We start from the raw sequence: 20,719 nt of genomic DNA, 5'->3' as shown, positions 1-20,719 counted from the left end.
AAGTGACCGTATTGTCGTCTTTTCACGTGAAATATAACCAAACTTTAGAGCGCTTCTGCCTCGACGCCATGTTTGCTGCGTTCTGAACCAAAACAACGGAGTGCGTGTGTGACATCATGACGCATTTGCAACGAGCGGAACCGATAAGCGGAATCATTAAGCAGGCATGCTAACAGTTCCAAGGAATCGATTCACTGGGCACCGGTTCTGAAGAAGAACCCATCCCTACTCAAAACACTAGTTCCTCTTTTGATATATTGTATTTCTGACAAAGTAGCTGCTCTTACTCCCAGTAACCATGGATGTCATCAAATCAACCAGGACTAACATCTTAAATATAACTTTAATGTGGCATTTCACTGCTAACCTCTTTGGCGCCCTTCCTCCCTTTCACAGAACAGATGGAGAGGCAGAGACGGGCAGCACGGGGGATATCTGGAATGTACATGTCGTAGTTCAGCCACTCATTCCACCTGGAATAAACAGGGACAGGACCATTAGCATAATCAATTGCAGTACTGTCACAAAGCTGAGTGAAATCCCAGAGCATGGCATGCGAATCTTCATCGTGTACTACCTGGGGTTTGAACAGGGCACACGCTGGGTGTTGACATTGTCACACAACTGCTCTCCACCATGGTATATCCCAGTCCTGACATAGATCTAGAGCAGCCACAAAAACAAAAAATGCATATAATAATCCATCTAGTGATAAATATATATTTCCTTTCTGACTGCATGAAGGGAAGGACACGGTGCACCACATTTTAATAACCTCCAAGGTACAGGAGAAGTGAGATTACAGTCAAAGCAGAACAGAGACTCTTTAAATAAAACAAGATGAAGCAGTCACAGCATCACACCGATGTACTGCATGTGTACCTTGTCAATGTCTCTGATGTTGACATTGACGTAAGTGGCGCACAGTATCCTGATCCTCAGTGTTCCATTGATAGTCCATAGAGACTTGGTGGCTGTTTCCCCATTCATGTAGGGCGTTGCTGTGGATATTCGCCTTGCATATGACGGCATGGTGAAGTTGTCTATGGGCAGCTGGGAATACAGGCTGTCTTTTGCCATTAGCATCAAGTTGGGCATCCGTCCCAACATGATACAGCTGCGCACGTACTGTCGAGGACAAACAAAGTGACATTTTGAAGCTATTCATGCCACTTGACATTTTGAAGCCATTTATACAATTTCAGGTTGTCAACATGTAAATTATCGGATTTTACATTTACAACTGAAGCATTCTGCGCGTTGTACTTATACACCATGATGTACAGAGTCTATTCTCGAACCAGCACATGTTACAGGCAGCACATTTTCTCATAAATTTCATTTCATGTTATGAATGCCAAGCACATTTTTGTTAGATGATAATTTGATGTGAAGTGGATCTCTTCCCCTCTAAGCGCAAGAGCATCCGATGCAGCTATCCTAAGATTAAATTAGATTACCTTGTACTGGCTCAGAGGGTATTTCTCCAGTAAGTACTCGTCACAGCCGCATACTTTGAGGATGTACTTTCCCTGATACTCCTGCACACACATCTTTAACTGCTCCTGGGAGAGCAGCATGCTACGCGTCTTCTTACGGATGGCTTCGGCAATCACCTGCTCTGGCACATAGTCATGGTTGATCTTCAGGGTATACTTCTGCTTGTCATTGCTGGGTGACACAATGACCCATATGACAACAATGATTTGACCTGAGGGAAAGAGAATAAACGATCCAATTGAAGACATATGCTAACATTTTTTTCATACTTGGAGCAGGTGCACACAGCAGAAATGTGAATCTTTGCATAATACAGTTTTATTACAACATTTGCTGCCCAGGGTGAAATGTCTTACCTTTATCTAGTTTGTTATAGATGTGCCTGGGAAGTTCTGCACAGGATTCTACATTGGGAGGATATACGTACAAAGCTCTACTGTGGGGTCCGTTACTGTCTCTGAGGTCCACAGCCTCTTTGCAAACATTTAAAATGTTCCTTCTGAAGTCCTGCACTTCTGGGTCTTTCACCAACTCAAACTCACATATAGGCATTCCAATAGCAAAACCTAAAAAGGAAAAACAAGAGCTGAATGAAATGTTGTTGTGTGTCCTTTAACCCCAAAATGTTTTAGCTGTCTGTTTTTTGTGTTTTTCGTGACGTGTGAAATGTGAGCCATAGCCTTATACAGTGACACCACATAACACAATATATGTGACCAGTTAAAGCCAACCGTATTATGTTAATCCTCCTCATTGTGGTTAATGACATTGCCAAGGCCAACAGCAGATACAGGACATTACCGTAATGGACAATAAGTTGTTTTGTAGCTGCATAATATTCATAATCCATACCTATCTCTCTGTTGAGAATTTTCTCCTCTCTGTTGCCTACTGGCTCAATGACTTTGAGGAAGGGTTGGAAGAGCCTAAGATCGCACAACCTCCTGGTCTCATCGTAAAACTCCTCCCGCTCTGCCTCCTGGGTGACACTGACAAAGATGTAGGAGCTCTCCTCCTGCAGCAGATGGTAAAGAGGGTACTTCCTGGCCTCTTTGAAAAGGTCATGCTTGACTGTGATCAGTGTGGCCTCCCGGAGGCACTCCAACGTGAGAATCATGCCATTTGGCAAAAGGCAGTCCACTAGGATGCTGGGGGGCATCAAGTGCATCCCCCATAGTTCTCCTGAGGAGGGCCTGGGAGGCATGGTTGTGCCAGCAAATCCGCTCTTTTCGGAGCCTGGTAATTATCAGATGAGGGATGTCAACCAACTGTGAGAAAGAAGGAAACCAGATTACATAAGGAGCACTGACATATGCGCAATAATGCAAAACACTAGTGGTAAACATTTCACTCAAGTAGCATAGTGACAGGTTATATAAATGAGAAATACACACAACTGGCCATATCTCAATTCAACATAAATGCCCAAAAACGTTATGAAAACGTGAGTAAATAAGAGGGGAATAACTACAGGGGAATACCTATGGGACCACTGTATACTGCTTCATTGTTTTGAAGCTCGCCATAATGCACATAGCCATTATGTTAACACATCTATGACAACATAGCAGGTTAACTTCAACGATGTAACTTGAAGTAATTAAATATCACTGCGTTTTAATATAATTGTAAGGTAAGCAACTAACCCAACGATGACATAAAGATATACCGCAAAAACGTTGGCTTTTTAAAGTTGGTGTTGAAGTAAATCGTGCTAACTCAAAGAGGGCAGCAGTGAAGTTATTCATGTCCAGTGATCTCGAATGAAAGCACTTCAAAAATGATGTACACACACAAGCATTACCAACACTTTCGTTTAGTGTGGCTTACGCTGCTAGGTTTAGCATTTAGCCTGGTCCCGACACTTGTTAACTACTAGTTCGCATTGTGCAGCTGCTGGTGGGTTAACGTAACGTTAGGTGTTGTTTCGTAGCTAACGTTAGCTACCCATGCTAGCCAAGTTCACTAAGCAGATCAATGTCATTTACAATATGAAAACCTCGACTGATACATAAACCAATGTTACTCTGACGTTAGTGCAATAAAGGGATGCGACCCCACAGTTTGTCGTGTGAGTAACTGGGTAGCCGTTTTGATCAACAATAAAGGCGAACACACAACAAAACACAAAAAAACAAATATAAAGCTACCTGTGTCAGATAGCTAACGCCAACCGGTTAGCCTCGGAGCTAGTCAGTCAGCACAATCATTAGCAGCAGCTAGCTGAGTCAATCCCATCCGTGCCTGCTCGGGAAGTCTCAGGCAGCGGGGCTAGCTCTAGTCCATCCAAACAATGAGACTGGAGGGTCGGGACAGACCCGCTATAGTGAAGAAAAGACTCCCCTAGCTCCCGGTGATGTTGTCAATATGCTGTGGTGGAATAAGTCTGTAATACTTCATGATGTTCTTCATCGTGCTGTCCCGAAAATAAACTGCACAGTTTGGTAGCACGCTAGCTCCACACAGCTAGCCTCCTGCTCGAGGGCTGCTAGCAGGCTCATCATCACGGACCGCCCTCCCACACAGAGCGAGTTACCGGGGGAGAAAGCAGCCTGTCATGAGATGGGACCGGGGAAGTTCAGGGGAAACCGCTTGTTCTCTGTTTTTCTTCGACAGGGCAGGAAATGCCACCAAAGAGCACATGAGAAATACTGTGGCCAAAGTTGTTGTTCAGTTGCTACAGAGCAAATTATTTCACCGTGTGTGTGATGAAGTAGTACAGATAGATGTATGATTCATTAATTCCATTGCATATTGTGCTTTATTACTGCCACCTATGACATTATGTTTCCCTGCTTGTTATTAAATATCTTTAAAACTACGTACCGTTTCAGTGGTGGAGTTACAGGCGAAGGGCAGAGGAAGAATTCATTAGTAACCTAATAAATGTTAATGCGCCCTGGTTATGGTCTGAACTTGAGAGTTTGCACATCCATCATTGTAAGTCATATATTCTAAGACAGGGCTATTCTCCAAAACTCAGGGCCACCATCAGCCAGTCAGTGCTATGTGATTGAATGCAGATGAAAACTTTATGCAAAATATGCAAACTAATTTCAGGAGATTGTGCAGCCCTGGCAGAGATATGTGCTCTCTGTGTGTGCTTTCTCTATCCTGGGGAGATGGTTATTCGTTTTAGCTGTAGAGCCACAGTGTGTGACCAGAAAGAATATTACAAAATCACCACAATGGGAGCATTATATATCTGTTTTAATTTATGAGATAACGTGGTGGTGGATACAGTAGATGTTGTGTCTAAGAGGGAGTTCATGACCCTGGAATCTGCAATCAGAATGATTATTTTTTACTTTAAGCTTTGTGTGGTAAGCCCGGGCAAGTCTCTCCTTTAAATCTGCAAATACACATCGTGTTATGACATCTATATATATGCAAAGCCCTTTAAATACTAGATCTTTATATGTTCATTGTTGTTGAATGAGATACATTTTACAGTATACAATAGTTTTTTCTAAAAAAAAAAATCATGTAATGTTTGGCATACCTTATGTTCATTCATGAAAGGCATTTCATTATGACATTATTTGGTCAGTAAGATGGCAGAGGTCAAATAGGAACATGTTATTGTTTCAGAAAACAATCACATATGATTATCAAAATCTTTTTGAAGTTTGAGAAAGTTCTCAAAATTGTAACATGCTTCAACAACATAGAGGAGATTTTTTGATGTGTTTTCCCCTGTCGAGAAAGGTTGGTATAGTCACATATATCACATGTGACATAGAAAGCACGTGCTCATAGTACACTATATTTAAGATTACAAGTGTGACAAACTCTTGTAAAACATTTTACAATGCTTTAACACCATGCAAAATCCATTCATAGTTTTCCCTGTTTTAACAGCCAGTTACATGTCTGACAGTTTCCGCCTGTGAACATTCAGTTCACTTTTATAAACAGTCACATCCTCGATCAGTCAGCTGTTCTCAACCAAAGAGGAAAGTTTGCAAGAGGTCACAGGAAGGTCGCTTCTGTTAAAACAATCCCTTTCATGTCATACTGTATGTCCATCACCGAACCACCATATGCTTGGCTTTTACAGCTGCTGTGTGGATTTCACCTCTTGATCTTCCCTATCTCCTCACACAGCCTGGAGAGGTACTGCGTGAGCTTCACCATCACGATGATGAGGGCCCCCCCTGTGAGCATGCAGGAGGGCCACAGCAGCGAGTGGAAGACGACGCTGTGGTCGTACAGCCTAGTCAGGAGAACGGACTCCTGCTGCTCGCTGGGGTCGTAGTAACAGGGGACCTGCTGGTTCACCTTCAGACGCTCAGAGATGTTCATGATCATGACGTGCATGGCCACGCTGTCCTTCTGGCACCTGGGCACATAGAAACACTGCAAGGACAGGATTGGAGGACACTGAGGTTATCAGTTGGTCATATGTTTGGTGTTGGTGACTGGGGATACATTTCTGTTGTTTCCCAGCATTGAATACATCACCCTTCATGTATCATCTTTCACCTTGACCAGGAAAAAAATTCAAATCCTATTGACTAACAGAATTGGGAACAGAGTAAGTCTATAATGAGGCCAACATCTGACAGCCATTGTCAACATTTGAAACGGTTCAGTAATTCTCAGTATTTTCCCTCTGGCACTGTACTCACTTCAGAGCTGGTGTCCTGGGTCTCCTCATTGTGAGATAAACGGCTGACACGGCCTGTGTTATTGACGCTCACGTAGACCTGCAGACAGGGGTATTTGGAGACTCTCCAGCACTCTGACCCACAGTTGTAGGAACAGTTCATGTCTGCTGTGACCGTGGAGTTGAGTACAACACACACACCCTCCTCTGTCCACACACTGTGTTGACATTTAAATGAAGATCCAATTTAATGCAAAAATAAATCAACTTGCTTGGGGTATAATAAGTAGGTTGAGAGAACACTGAAGCAGTTTCTCAACAAGCACATCTGATGAATAAAACATGTCAGTTAACTCCTTTTATAGGGTGTTATATGAAAAAATGACAATGGTAACAACAGGCCTGTACCTGTCTGCATATGAGCGTAATATAGTGATCCCCAGGACAAAGTACATCATGACTGAGGAGAGGATCATTCCAAGGCCCAGGAAAATGGCCCGATCTTCACCGGGCTTTAGAGCTGTCACTGTCTTCTTCTTGTCCAACAAATCTACCTCACGGAACTTCTGGTAGATTGACCTGATTGATGGGAAATGAGGAGGAGTCATTATTGTATGTTGCAAATATTAAGACATAAAAATCAAAGTGCGTGACAGGAAAGAGCCATGCATGGCCCATTTTCCCCTTTGTATTTTAAGACTATATTCCAAGCCAGAATTGGTATGAACCTGTTCCTTTCATTTCCTCCTCCCGATCTAGCTGTATTTTTGGCCCCTGCCACAAAGAACATCTTCCCCGATGATCCACGTCCTCCTTTGCTTGCTGAAGTGGAATGGAAAGATTGCTGAAAAGACCTGTGAATTATAGCCAGTTTTATGTTCTTTAACAAGAGTACATTTTTTGTTACACTAAATTACATCTTTACTACCAGGCTCATAAACATAACAGGAGTCCCAAGTCACTGGTTATAAAGCAAATTCGGAAGACAACAAATCATACTGTACCTTTGGTGCATATTTGCTGTCAAACTCACTACTTTTGTAAATATGTCCAGTTTTGTACCAAAGAAATATTAAGTATATGTCTCTACCAATAACCCTGCAAACAGCAGTTCCTGATTATCAGAGCATTATATAGTGCTGGGACAGGAAGCACTCCTGATATAGTGCACTCCACCAGGTAAACATCTCATTTTGAACACAAAGAAACGCTACAAAAGGTAAACAAGATGACAGATAGCCACAGATGAAAGGTGTTAATGCTGATGAGGCGCTTGTGAAAAACCTACCTGGTGTATCCTGAACACTTCTGCTGTCAACACAAAGTCATTGGTTCCTCTCTTGGTACAACAACAACACCTTGCATGTAACTCCTCTCGCTCTCTGCCGCTCCTACCATTGGCAGAAAACACAGCACTGGAGGCTACATGTGCAGCTTTGGTCCCATAAATAACATTAGCCTTGATTCAGATGCAAATGAATAGGCAAGTGAGACATTATGAGTTATTTGTTCTGGGTCACCCAAGGGTTGGGCTTAAGGTGAGGGTCGATGCAAACCCACTCTTGAGATTGCCCAGCATTTATTAAAAAACAAATGTATTTACGTGGCAAAGTTATTAGTTATGTGAGGTCATTTGCTCATATAAAGCAGTGATTTCACTGGCTTGTCAAACTCACAACCATGATTCAAAACTGAACAAGAAATACCAATCACTCAAGTAGGAATCAACATAAAAGAAATCATATTGTTTATTTAATCGCCTTCAGATGAATGATGAGTACAGAATGGATACACTGTTAGACATTCTGTAGCTATTATCCAGTCCTCTAGCATGTAACTACAATAAGCAGGCTGTTTTCATTTTGTGGAGGATAACAACCTTGCCAGAGTGCTAGGAGCAGAATATTTAGAAAACCAGCCAACAAGTTCCTCTTAGATGAGTAATTTCCTCATTGTATTACATTCACAGCTGCTTTGAGCAAACGTTGCTGAGAGAAAACCCCAGTGTGACAGAAGAAATCTGAAGGAAACCATTAAATGTTATCTAGATTTATGACTTCTTCAAAACATTCCACACAAGTTTGCATGCATACCCACAACAAAGAGTCACACTTACGTGAATTGTATGCTGTCTTACAACTTTTCTTCCTCCATAAAAGCTCGCTGACCATTGCCTCTGGAGTGCCTCAAGTTCCACACATAACTGTATTGATTTCAGCTAAACACTGAAACACACACACACTTTTAGAAAGACTGCCCTTACTCCTTATACCAACTTTACTTTTACAACTCTCTGCTTTTAAAGGGCTTTAAGAGCAGTGTATTTGTCAGTAGCTGTGCCTCCTGCTCCATGTAGGCTGGACTTGCAGTGGCAGGTGACTTCCTACCTAATAACTTACAAGGAATGGACAGTGACGCTGTCCTTTATGATATATGGGACAGGCAGTCTCACATTGTTGAGCCTGACCTTACGGAGCCTTCCAAGTTGGCTTCAAATGAACGAAACAAATTTAAAACATGTAAACAAAATGTTCAGAATGTAAAATACACATTTTCCACATTCCAGATGCTATTTTCTCAAACAATAACATTTTCTCAATTATCAGAATTGACAGTTGTGGAAATGTTATCCATTCAAAACAATAAAAAAGGGTTTTCATTCTGGTAAAGTTTCTAAGACCCCTGGAATTTGAAATAGTTGAAATGAAACACTTTTCTGAATCAGGAATGATGTCACAGTCAAAGGGTGAAGTGAAAGTGGTTCTGAATGAAAAATGGATTTCACATATATTGTGTCCTTCTTCATATCACTGCTTATTTAAAAAGCTACTGAGTCTGCAGTGTCACCACATGAAGCGCTGGAGTGGAGGGAAGCAGTCGCTGTGTGTCAGAGGAGGTGCTCCAACACCCCGCACTAGTGTGAAACTGCTTACCCCAGCAGGAACGTACTGTTCAGATTCTCCTATTATCAGTTTAATGAACTACATATTCTGAGCCAGAGGCAGATAGGACCAGTAGACCTCACTGTATATTCTTTATGGGTGTGTCCTTGGTTCTTATTTCTTCCAGCTGCCTCTCTCTCATCTTGAGAGACTCAGAAACGTGACTGAATGAGTAATAAACCAAATGGGCATGTGGTAGACACATAACTATAGAACAGGTGTTATCTTATACATGGATGGATTACTGAACGGGCCTTCTGGGTGCAGGCCCTGAGGCCCATGGGGGTAAGAAGGCCCCTGGGCAGACAGCATCTTTTCATCTACGGAGTAAACTAATTACTGGATCTCAGCTGCAGTTTTTCAACAAACATCTGCACCTGTGAATTCTGCCTCACCTGCAGTGTGTCACTGAAATAAATGTAAAACAACTACAAAAAGCCTTTAAACGACCACCAAGAGACGTAAAATGACAACAAAGAAACAACTGCAAAGAAATGTTACATGAAACAAAACAACTACTGAGAGACACAAAATGTGCAGAAAGCAATGCAAAACTATCACAAAGAGACACAAAATGACTGCATGGATACAAAACAACTACAAACAGATAGCAACACAAAACTACAAAGAGACACACAATGACTACATAGAGGTGCAAAAAGACATAAAAAAGAGCAAAGTGACCACAAACATAAAAAATAAGTACAAAGAAACGTAAAACGACCATGTTGTTTGTAGGCGTTTTGTGTCATTTTGCTACTCTTTCAGTCTGGGTATCTTTCTCCTATGTACACATAGCTTTGCCCAGGGGCCCATTGTCTCATAATCCATCTATAATCTTATATGACTATTTGTAACCTTTGGGTTTTATTGAGCTCATATTGTATGTTCACCATAAAAGTGAAATACAGGCGTGTGTGTAACATATGAGGGCTCTTGAGCTTTGATTCAGCAAATTTTGCTTTATTAGGTGTTTACTCACCTTGTGTGCTTAACAACACAGAGGAATTCAAAGCCCGGCCTGCTATCAACACGCTCTTTGATAAAGAATGTCTCAGGATGTATTTTTTGCCTTGTCCTTCCAGTGATTATTGCTTCCCTGTCAGGTGTCCTGTTTGGTGCCTTTAAAAAGTCACATGCTCCACTGCACAGTACCCCACAGAAGTCTAACAGAGCAGTCAACACTTACCTGGGGTGCACACACAGTGTAAACAGAGCAGGGCACTATAAGCTGCATGTTTCAAACTGTACATGCAGTTCTCATTATTGCACACAATGTCAAAACCCAGTCTTGTTGTTCAAACACAGAGGGGCGAAACAGCACGTTCCCATCATTACTATCCAGTTAAGACTCATTAAGACATCAATAAAAAACAGGCTGTAAGAAGTGCAATTTCCAAAGCTATCTTATACTGCAGATCAATCTAAAAAGCCCACATTGTATCTCAGTCTGAGCCTGTATGAATCCATTTCACATGTATGAGATTAAAAATCTTTTGTATTTCCAGCTATGTGCAGTGTGTTGACCTTCTATTGTTTGATGGATCCTTTTTTTGACACATGGTACATGTACTTGCTATCTGTGTTCACACTCACTGTTTCTTTGTGGTGCCTGTAATAATCTCTTGTCTTTGCACATCCAAATTACAATAAGCTGTCGCTTTTGTGTGTGACTGGTGTGTGCTGAGTTGAAATAGCAGTGGTAATACATACAATCTGTGAAGTCCTACCTCTTGTCGATGTGTTGTTATAATAATCCAGACTTTGGGCTGCAACTGTCAGCAGTGGCTTTCCAAAGTGGTTTGGGCTCCCAGGGACAGCAGCTGGCTACCTCTTATTTAAACTCTTAGCCCAAGTGAACAGAATGCCTGTCATACCTGTGTTAGTAATATGAGTTCCTTGTACAATGTTGTCATGCTTGAAATGAGTTGGTCCAGCACAATGAATCTCCACTGTGCCTCCAAATAACTGGCTCCGACCGGCTCGACTGTGGGTCTGTCGCTATGTTTGTTACAGGCACTGCTGCGCATCCACAGAGGAATTCAGCAGCAGTTATTTCAAACACTTCAAACGCCTTTCCATGTCACAAATGTACAGTATGTATAGGCAACTTGAAGGCCACTGTTTCAAACACTGTGAACAAATTCTGCCACGTCCTGCCACAAGGTGTCTCTGCAACCTCAGAAACTGGAGAAAGATAAATTGGGTGGGGGTTTCCTCTTTGACTGATCACAAACAAAAGATCACATTGAGTGCCAGGGACTTTTTGGAGTGATGCTTTTAATTTGTAAAATCACAAGTGTAAAAATGCACGTTAAAATATAGTCAGAATGAACACTGTAAACATGTGTTGGTAGTTTTAATGAGCCTCCTAAAGGGAACAAAATGGCTAAAAAATCTGGGGTCGGCATTGCATATGATATGCACAAATCTTTATTTTTTATTTCACATTTTTATAAACAAAAACTCTGCTTTGCATGTTTATTTAAAAAAAATGTAATATGTGGTATTACATATTTTCCCAGACAATTTAATCTGTAGATTTCTAATGCTATGACTTCTCTGTAGGCAGTGATTTCCATGACAGTACTGATCCGACCAGCTGGGGGATTTTCCTCTGCAGACCCCATTTAATGAGCCAGCTTGGCTGCAGTCTTCACTCATCCTCCTCAGCCCATGTGATTATGAAAGTCTGTCCCTTATAGCAGCAGCATCAGATCAGATTTTGCTAGAAGTGGCAACTGCTCACCACTTTGCATTTACTGCCTCCTCCAGGCCCCCGTCTGGTCAGAGAGTACAGTATAATATAAGACAATTTCCCTGAAGAACCCCAGAGCTCCTTCCAGCCTCATAGCTGAGATGCTTTTCCCTTTAATTATACCCTGACCTTAGATGTAGCTTTGCAAAACCAACAGCAAGGAAAACGTGCACAAGGATGAGGAAAAAAGACTCAAGGGCAGATGGAAAGGCGTTCGTATTTATTTGAGGTTAGGCCTAAACATAGCAACAAAGAAGTGCAGACTGTCTTCAAGTACCACATTTGGAGGTGAAACGGCATAGTTACAGTGGGGATGAAAGGCGATTCTGCTTCTTTGTTTCTCGGGATCTAAAAATAGCTCTTGCTGAGCAGGCAGTGGAGCTGAGCTGCAGTCCCTTCTCTTGCTCCGTTTCCCTCTCTTTCTGTCGCTCACTCTCTCACAGGAATAATGCATCATCCTCATAATGCTTGTGAGGTGACTTGTAGCTCTGATGTGTAACAGCTATTAGGGTCAGGTTGGTCTGATCCTATTTTTGAATTGCTGTTATTTAACATACAGCATAAGGAGTGTCACCTGTGCTGTTGTGCATCTGCTGAAAGAAATAACACAGTGGGCCCCAGTCTGAGGGTTGGGACTCTCCAGTGAACATGTTTTTCATCAAACTTTGGATCTTTGTGATGAATGCCTTAAACGTAGGAAATTACAAACATCTGTATCCGCAAAATAAAGACACAAATCAAACTTGTCAGATTTCCTAGTCTGTGTACACAAGCAACAGTTAATCACAAGTAAGAACTACTCATTTTGAGGGAGTTTACAAGCTTCTGATATCCAGTTATTATTCCTAGCTTGCAATCTTTTCTTCAAGAAAGATGGAAATCTTATTCCATGTGTCTTTATCTTAGATGTAGCCACTAATCTCCTGTTCTTCTTTACACACAAACATACACTCACAAAAATGAAAAGGCAGTACTGCTGTTGCTAAGGCTGTTGATAAAGCTTGCTGCCACTTGTGTGGCAGTATCTAGGCAATTACACAATGCCAACAGGTCCAGCACATATTCATCAGTGTTGCCGCTGTGCTCACATCCATAGCAACCTCGTGTTATTGTCCTGCAGATTAGTTCCCCGCCCCCACACAGAAACCATACTGCTGTATTCCTTCTAGTCTCACATTTATGGAGGGAAACTGTGCTCATCTCATTTTTAAGGAGGACCACATAAACATAATTTAGGATTGGGAGATTTTCATGAATGTTGACGTGTTTTGCTATTAATGTACAGTAAAGAGTATGTGCATGCACTGTATATAAAAAAAGGATGAGTAGGATTTACAGTCACAGAGAAGAGGTGAGTCAATTCACAGTATTTGCCCGTAGAGTGAATCATATATTGCGTAAAGCCTGGCATTGGAGATGAGGAATTTGCTTCACATTTCTTCACTGGCAGCCAAAACAACATCACAATGTGGGAGTGATGGAGCACATATTTCTGTTTCTCTTGGCTTGAGGAGAAACAAGCAAGAGGCAGAATGTGGGAAATCACCCGTACACAAACTAATAGAGATAAAAAAGAACTGAAACTGAAACCTGTTTTGCATATTTTTTAATTTTTGTGTCCGCCCCACATCACTAGGTTATTGACATTCAGACCATCTTTGGTAGCATCCTCCCTGCTTTGCTCTGTGTGAAGAAATTACAGTGTGTTGTAACATCCACCCCATCACCCCTCCATATTAGTGAGTGTGTGGCACAAGATATTAGACAGGGAGGTCTCTGGTGGACAAGTTGCAAGGATGGTGACAAAGGGCCAGATGAGCACTGAGATAATTGAGTGGGAGGATCAAACAGCTAAGAGGTTGAGAGGTAGCAAGGCAGAAAATCAGTGGACTGCAGTAGCATACAGCGTCTGCTAGAGCCAAATCCATCACTCAACACAACAACACAGTCAATCAGATAGGCTATACAAATTAATGACTTTTAAATTTGTAATATCTGATTGCATGCAAATGTTTTCCTTCTGCCATATTATCAGTTTTACCTTGGCTAAAGGTGATATGCCAAGCCATTTTGCAAAGATGAATTATATATCTTACAAAAACACATACACAGACATTTTATGATGACGTTGTGGTCGTTGTTTGGTTTTCTTGCGGTTGTGAGGATGCACAGAGCGTGAGAAATAAAGAGGGGATGTGTGTGCATCTGTGCTCCCAGCAGAGATTATTACATTTGTGGTAGCAGGAAGAAAAAGAAAAAAAAAAAACACTGAATATGCTGCACCCTTGCTGCAGCTGTACAACTAATTTAACGGTTCCTAATTCAGCATTTCATAATATGTCATCATCTCCCATTGTAAAAGGCTTAGGCAGTGCAGCCACTTAAATGGGGACAGCCAAACAAGGTACGTTGTGTTACAAGATACATTACAGAATTTTGAAGGTCAGCACCCATTTTTTTACTGTAGTGAATCTTAAATGAGGGTACAGCATGAATACTCTCAGACTATCTTCCTCGTTAAGGGACATTTGGGGAAATTAATATGATTATGGATTATGTATACAGCTTGAAAAAAAAAAAAAAAACAAAACAAAACAAACAAGAATCAGTGTAAAACAGAGATTGCAATGATGATGTAAGCTTGTTGTTGACTTTCCCAGTCTGAATGACTGAGCACAGGACTGGGGGTGGGGTGTCATTAATCCAGGGCTAGTGGTGACCACACAGGCAAAAAAGAGGTGTAGTGGGGGATGGGCGAGCACACTGTTGTTATGACTGGTGCTTGGCTGCGGGACAAACTTCCAGAGGCCTCGGCATTTTTCTCTGCTCCATCTCATTGGTCGGTTTCAAAGAGGAAATGTGGCTCCATTTTGCCGTGAACCTGTCAAACGAACCAGGAGCTAATATTTGATCAACGCCTGAGGACGGCTTTCAAGCTTCAGCAAACCACGAGGTGTTTTGTTTGTCTGGTGCTTTTTGGAAAAAAAAAAAAAATAGGTTAGTCACCGATATAGTTTTATATCCAAGTTCCGCTCGGTGGACATCTGAAATAACGCTGTTGATAAAAAATAGCTAGTAGTCTTACATAAGTTTCCCCCACTCCACTTTGTCGTATTCGACCGAGGAGACAGTGGATGTATTGAACACCGCCGTCGTCTGGAGTGAATCGTTATATTGAGCTTTACAGAGTGGCGGTTTGAAACAACAGTAGTTACAGGCAGCTCATTTTCGCATGTGAGGTCAGCGCTCTGTGTCGAGTGTCTGAAGCCGTTGCTGGCTCCTAACCGCCTGGCTTTACTTTAAATATTATTACCTCATGATAGTTACTCACATATATGTGCGAAAACGAGCTTTCAGGCGACCGATTAAAAGCGATAACATGGTCTGACTTGAACGCAAGAGCCGTGGAAGATATCGTCAATTGAAAGGTTTTATCCAAGTAGGTACGAGATCACAGCAACACTGTCATTAGCGTAGCATGCTAGTGTTAGCCACCTAGCTATCTTGTTAGCAGGTCGGAGTGATAGCGAGCGGACGATCTCGCGGTACTCGACAGAAATCCTGCTTCAAAATGAGCTAATGTAACGTTATTGTATTCGGTTATATACAACTATTAAAATCAACGGGAACTGCTATAATGTTAATCACATTACTTTGGTAGTTAACTGTTGTTTGATTTGCATCAAATTGGAGAAACCTCGGACTGTGTGACGGCGACGGTACGGCCGCCGCCGAGGCACAACTAATGTGAACTCGCATGTTAGCCAGCGAGCTAACCTCACCTAGCTCATAGCAGTGCAGAGTTGGCACCGCGTTAAAATGGGTGGTAAATAATAAACTGGTTATTACGGAGGCTAGTGAGGTGAAGAAGAAGAAGACGCAAGTGATGCTCGTTCACTTGACAACCATTACAATGCTAGTGCCGATGAAACCCTTTCCCTTCGTACATCTACTTATTGACCCATGACATGTGGACAGTTGTCAGCCTGCCGCTACATTACACCAGTGACTCGTTAAATCAGTATTACAGTAAATAGGAACGATGCATTGGCGGTTGAAGGGGCATTTGATTGAGGCTTTCCGTACAGTAGTAAAGTTATTATTATTATTATTTGGATCCATTCATGTGCACACTCTGGGGCTGCTGACTCTCCTGCTCGTACAGCGTGTCGGTAACGTACACACTGTAGTTTGTGCAGCCCATTCAGTCGCCACCGTGTGTGGGGGGATGGGCAATGTATTTCCGCAAGTAGCTTGCCATGCTATCTTGCCAACTTGGTTACCGGCAGATTAGCATGGTGACATAACTTAAATGCATTTAACTTACACGAAATCAGTGTGACCCGAGGAGTAGCAGCTGAACCAGGACCAGCAGTCACATACAAACAACACTAAGTCTGACTTGTGTGTGCGTGTGGCTACATGCTGAACGGACTGAAACGCCACAGTGTTGGTCCCAGTTGGTGAAACATTTTCCATAAGTGAGATGCTGGCTACTATTGCAGGCAACAAGCATCTACAATGATTTACAATCATGGCATGTCTCTTTCATTTCCTTACATAATACATAAGCATACTTCCCCTCAGGGATAGTTGCGGTGTGCTCAGCACAAAGATCCACTGGCTGTTTTTGGCTTTTTACATTTCTGACCCAGTTTCTCTTGTTTGGTGACACGCCCCTTTGTTCATTACACTTTCCTCACACTCACTGATATGCTGCTGCTAAAATGTCCAATCTAATTATAAGATAATTTGTCACAGCACTGATGGAGAATCCATATATTCTGTGAATATCTGGCAGGGCCGATATGGTTCTTGTTGTACTTGACCCACATTTAAACAGTACTATGTGTTTAAATGTGTTAAAAGTGTAAATGAAGCATTACTTTGGGGAGTCAGGGCAGATTATTGAAGAAGGTCTGAAGTCTAAAAAGCACGCCAAGGAGACTTGAATGGAATTAATTATTTTTATTTCTTGCTTGCTGAATTATTGATACTAATACGTTAATCATTTTGAGTGCAAGTGATTTCACACTGGAGGCACAGTCCATTCTTTATCACTTATATGATGTAGATGTTATGTCCACTCCTGGTGTTATTTAAGTATAATTCAGGAGTTGAAAGAGGTGCATTCAATTTCTTTCTTTTCCTCTCAGGGACTGAGAGTTCTTGCTGAGGACAACACAGATATGATGCGCATCTGAGGACATCTTGATCACATGGGTAGTGTATCTCACTGTTTAATGTTAGACTTGATAGTTTTTTCTCCACATGTATAGATTTTGTTTTGCCTCTTTCTATGGCTGCATGCTTATACTGCCGTCTGAAAAATCACATTGCTTTGGCAAAGTGTCAAGAGTCATAGAGAGAAGAGAGTGGCTGTAGTTTAGCTTTGTATCCAATCAGGTCGATGACGGCGTATTGGAATGACTCAGTCAAGGTCGACATTTAATACTAGGCATTTCCCAAAAAGGCTTGGAACATGGATAACTTGCTTAACAAATTACACTTACTCAAATTTTCACCCTGAAATAACCCAGTTGTTTACATAAGTGTTGCAGTAATGAAGAGCTTTAATGGGTTACCACTAGAATTTTTTGCTTGCTTGTAAATTTAAGGAATATCCTGCATGCCTTGTTGTTTCCAAAACAAGCTGAGGTTTTTAGCGTAGGAGACTTGGTTGTTGTGGCTTCAGTTCAGAGAGAGTGAGCTCTCGGTAAGAATATATCCGATGACAACAGGAAAGAAAGACAGACACGACACCAGTGGTATTTCATTGTTGTCTTGAGATCATAAGGTTGGTCTGAGTTACTTTATTAGTGTGGTGGTTCCACTGCTAAGTTGATATACAGTGCTAAAGGTTTGTGTGACACTGGTTCAGAACACTAACGTGCACCACCACAGTCTATTATTTCCCCTCGCTATAGTTTCATAACAAACTGAAAATATTTTCACACTTCTCTAACATTGTGTTTTGCGCTGTTGCTTCAGCAAAGCATCTCTCACTCACAGTACAAATATCTGCGATCGATGAACTAGTGGACAGTCTCCCCCTGCTCTGCTCCTCCTGTAGAGTCTTCAGACAGTCACACTGCTCTACAGAGACAGAGACAGTCACTCTTTAGTGCAGGGAACACATTAGCTGCTGCCGATGTCATTTGTTACCGTTGGTTTCGATCATTTTGATAGACTATGTCATTAGCAACGAGCCTCCTTTACACGCGGATCATCTGCGGTTGTTAAAACGTAATCGCGTGTGGCCGACTTCATATAACTGCTGAAGAAAGTGAACAGAGACACATACGTCGCCGTCCCTGCCATGCTAAAACTGTCATCCTGTGGGAAACACTGAGACGCTGTTTAGAAAACATACATGTGCAACTATGGGAACTGTGATTCTGAAACAACATCTTTGAACCGAATATATGTTGGTTAAGAGTGTGCAGTAAATAAACATATATATGACCCTCATAGCTTTCCAAGAACACATATATTTTATGTGCTTGCAGGTGCACAATGTGGGGGTGTTTTGGGTGAAATTCTTTGTAATGTTGACTCACTTGTTTATTGTTGTTGTTGTTGTTGTTCTAACAACTTAGAACAACACTTTGTGGGTGGTCACTGTAACTCAATGTCCGAAGCATGACTTGCTGAAATGGAGACAGGAGATACTGACAAAATATGGCATGGACACCAATCAATATATTTTAATTTAAAAGATTAACTAGTGCTTTTTTTCAATCACATTTTTTGAATCTCAATCTCAGTGATTATTTGCATTTTAAATCACACGTTGAAATACACTTGACACTCTGTTAAACATCGTTTAAATGTATTAATAATCATAAAGAATACACAGCTTGACACTAACACGAATCAGTGACAAGACAATCTTAGATTGGTTTTGTGACCAAAAATGTTGCCACTTAAACAAGATTGCACCGAGCACCCTTCTCTGACAGTTATCTGTACAAGAAATGCAGTGTGAGACCTACCTGGGCACAAGTACAGTCTGGACTCGTGGTAATGTGAGCCTAATGTCAATGAGTTTAATATCTTTAGGGCTCTCCATTCTAGCTGCTTGACAGTCAACTACTTCATAGGCCTGGGAGTGATTCTGAACTATTAACCGGATGAGGTTAAACTTTTCTACCTTTTAAAGTAAACTGAGCAATTCAGCTTAGGCTCAATTTCGACCTTCCTAGCTACTAATTAGGCTGTTTAATGCTTTATGACACCTACAACTGAAAATACTGTGATGCAACATGAGTGTAATGAATGTCAGCGCTCTTGACTGAGCTATTGATCAGTGCAGATGTTCATAAAACAATCATGTTGAACTTCATGTCAGCCAGATGAATCGGTCGACATATTCTTCTAAGCGAGCTCTGACCCTGTTTACTGCACCTGCGTCACTTGCATGGGGATGACATTTGCCGGCACCCTTTGAAAACAGGCTAGTGTAGTTGCAGATATGCAAGAGTGCTGCATCAACATACTTGCAGAGCACCATAACAACGCTGAACCTTAAACCAAATGTAATGGAAAAGCACAACGCATTGTAACAACGTGAGCACAGCACTGGTGCAATGGGAAAAAGTGCATATCTTGTTAGAATCGTGCTGGGTTTTATGTAGAAAGATTATTATCTCATCATAAACAGGAGTTTTCTGTGAGAGATTCTCATTTTGTCCAACTGAGTTCCAGCAGAAGTGCTTCAGTGTGAGAAACACTAACAGTCAGGACTTTCTGACCACCTTGTCGGGGATAGCTGAAGGGCTCGTACTAGATTCCAGGCTTCTTGGTTCAGTTGGTCTTGGATGTCAGCCTCTGGGATGTGGCAGGAGACATGTTGACTTTTTCAGCGGGCTGGCATTATGGAAACAGTGGAGGTTCTGTCCCCCATCCAGACCCCTTGTTTATTTCCATAGTCCCATTTTAAACAGTGCGGGTTCTGCATGAATAAATACGGGGCCCGGACACAAGCACTGCAGGATCTGTTATTGCTGAGGTTTAAGTCCCATCCCGGACATTTTAAGCCAAAATACCCAGCCTGCCTCATGAAGACGGCTGGTAATTATTTCCAGTTGTAGGTTAATGAATGGAAACTGGTGCCCTGCCTAGAGCCAGGAAGCTTCTGCAGCCTACAAAAGTAGTTAGAAACGAAACATCATTTATCAAATGGCAGATCACCGCTTGAGTTTGCCTACCTGTCTGTTTTGAACTTGCGAGATCTAGGTCAAGCAGGGTGATGTTTTTTTTTAACCTCTTCCTCTTCTCAGTTTTCACCATGTGTGCCAGTTTGATAGTGAGCTACACAGTTAGTTCGTAGTGTAACACCATCCTCAGTTAGCGTGTGTGACAGCTCTCATTTACACCTGGCTCAGTGCCCCTGCATGTCATCTGGGATGTTAATGCACCCGAGTAATGAAGATACTACTAAAAGCTCGTTTCAGCTCAGTTCTAAGGTGTGTAATGCCATCAATCCTAATTATGCAAGACTCTCTGCTTTGTTTTTTCTTACAGGCTCCTATCCTGTGCTGACCCAATGGTTTAATCACCAGGACTAAAAATGAGCATAAGCAGTGATGAGGTCAATTTCCTGGTTTACAGATACCTACAAGAGTCAGGTAAGTGTTGTTTTGGGGTAAATACCTGTGGTCTGAATTGCACTTGTTTTCCTACTTTAAAACATGTAATATGATACACTGCTGCTCTATTGAACTTTGACTCCATCTTTCCAAATGATCCATTCCTCCTCCAGGCTTCTCTCATTCAGCATTTACCTTTGGCATAGAGAGCCACATCAGCCAGTCCAACATCAATGGAGCCCTGGTGCCCCCTGCTGCCCTCATCTCCATCATCCAGAAGGGCCTGCAGTATGTGGAGGCTGAAGTCAGCATCAATGAG

The 20,719-nt window shown here is 41.9% G+C and overlaps 3 protein-coding genes across 9 annotated transcripts in view; 1 reads left to right on the top strand and 2 right to left on the bottom strand.

Moving 5' to 3' along the window:
- LOC118334683 (phosphatidylinositol 4,5-bisphosphate 3-kinase catalytic subunit alpha isoform) overlaps positions 1 to 4,047 on the bottom strand; it is a 13,189-nt gene extending 9,142 nt beyond the window's left edge. Inside the window, exons 1-7 of the mRNA XM_035670712.1 lie at positions 3,651 to 4,047; positions 2,353 to 2,768; positions 1,857 to 2,066; positions 1,461 to 1,711; positions 883 to 1,128; positions 578 to 663; positions 368 to 473 (exon numbers count right to left, since the gene is read on the bottom strand). Coding sequence (XP_035526605.1) covers positions 368 to 473; positions 578 to 663; positions 883 to 1,128; positions 1,461 to 1,711; positions 1,857 to 2,066; positions 2,353 to 2,704 — 1,251 coding nt within the window. The 5' untranslated portion in view covers positions 2,705 to 2,768; positions 3,651 to 4,047. The remainder of the gene's footprint in view (positions 1 to 367; positions 474 to 577; positions 664 to 882; positions 1,129 to 1,460; positions 1,712 to 1,856; positions 2,067 to 2,352; positions 2,769 to 3,650) is intronic.
- Positions 4,048 to 4,379: 332 nt separating this feature from the next.
- kcnmb2 (potassium large conductance calcium-activated channel, subfamily M, beta member 2) lies at positions 4,380 to 8,516 on the bottom strand. 2 transcript variants are annotated; one of them, XM_035670043.1, is made up of 6 exons: positions 8,226 to 8,516; positions 7,398 to 7,500; positions 6,838 to 6,931; positions 6,518 to 6,688; positions 6,132 to 6,327; positions 4,380 to 5,859 (listed from the first exon to the last, which is right to left on the bottom strand). In XM_035670043.1, the coding sequence occupies exons 3-6, from the start codon at positions 6,897 to 6,899 to the stop codon at positions 5,575 to 5,577; spliced, it is 714 nt and encodes a 237-aa protein (XP_035525936.1). In that variant the 5' UTR covers positions 6,900 to 6,931; positions 7,398 to 7,500; positions 8,226 to 8,516; the 3' UTR covers positions 4,380 to 5,574. The 2 variants fall into 2 exon arrangements, with proteins under 2 accessions (XP_035525936.1, XP_035525935.1); XM_035670042.1 differs by having other exon boundaries at positions 4,381 to 5,859; positions 6,838 to 6,963; positions 8,226 to 8,515.
- Positions 8,517 to 14,610: 6,094 nt separating this feature from the next.
- The window catches only part of tbl1xr1b (tbl1x receptor 1b), an 18,587-nt gene continuing 12,478 nt past the window's right edge, over positions 14,611 to 20,719 (top strand). Inside the window, exons 1-4 of one of the 6 annotated variants that reach the window (XM_035670958.1) lie at positions 14,611 to 14,762; positions 16,966 to 17,032; positions 20,336 to 20,439; positions 20,574 to 20,717. In XM_035670958.1, coding sequence (XP_035526851.1) covers positions 20,382 to 20,439; positions 20,574 to 20,717 — 202 coding nt within the window. In that variant the 5' untranslated portion in view covers positions 14,611 to 14,762; positions 16,966 to 17,032; positions 20,336 to 20,381. Of the gene's footprint in view, positions 14,807 to 15,049; positions 15,253 to 16,965; positions 17,033 to 20,335; positions 20,440 to 20,573 lie in introns of those variants that run through there. The other 5 variants (XM_035670957.1, XM_035670955.1, XM_035670956.1 and 2 more) reach the window with 5 other exon arrangements.

The sequence above is a fragment of the Morone saxatilis genome, unplaced genomic scaffold, assembly GCF_004916995.1.
Source record: "Morone saxatilis isolate NCDOM2014 unplaced genomic scaffold, NCSU_SB_2.0 Contig23, whole genome shotgun sequence".
Taxonomy (NCBI): Eukaryota; Metazoa; Chordata; class Actinopteri; family Moronidae; genus Morone; species Morone saxatilis.
The sequence above is the reverse complement of the archived record's forward strand: the minus strand, read 5'-3'. Positions and strand labels throughout refer to the sequence as shown.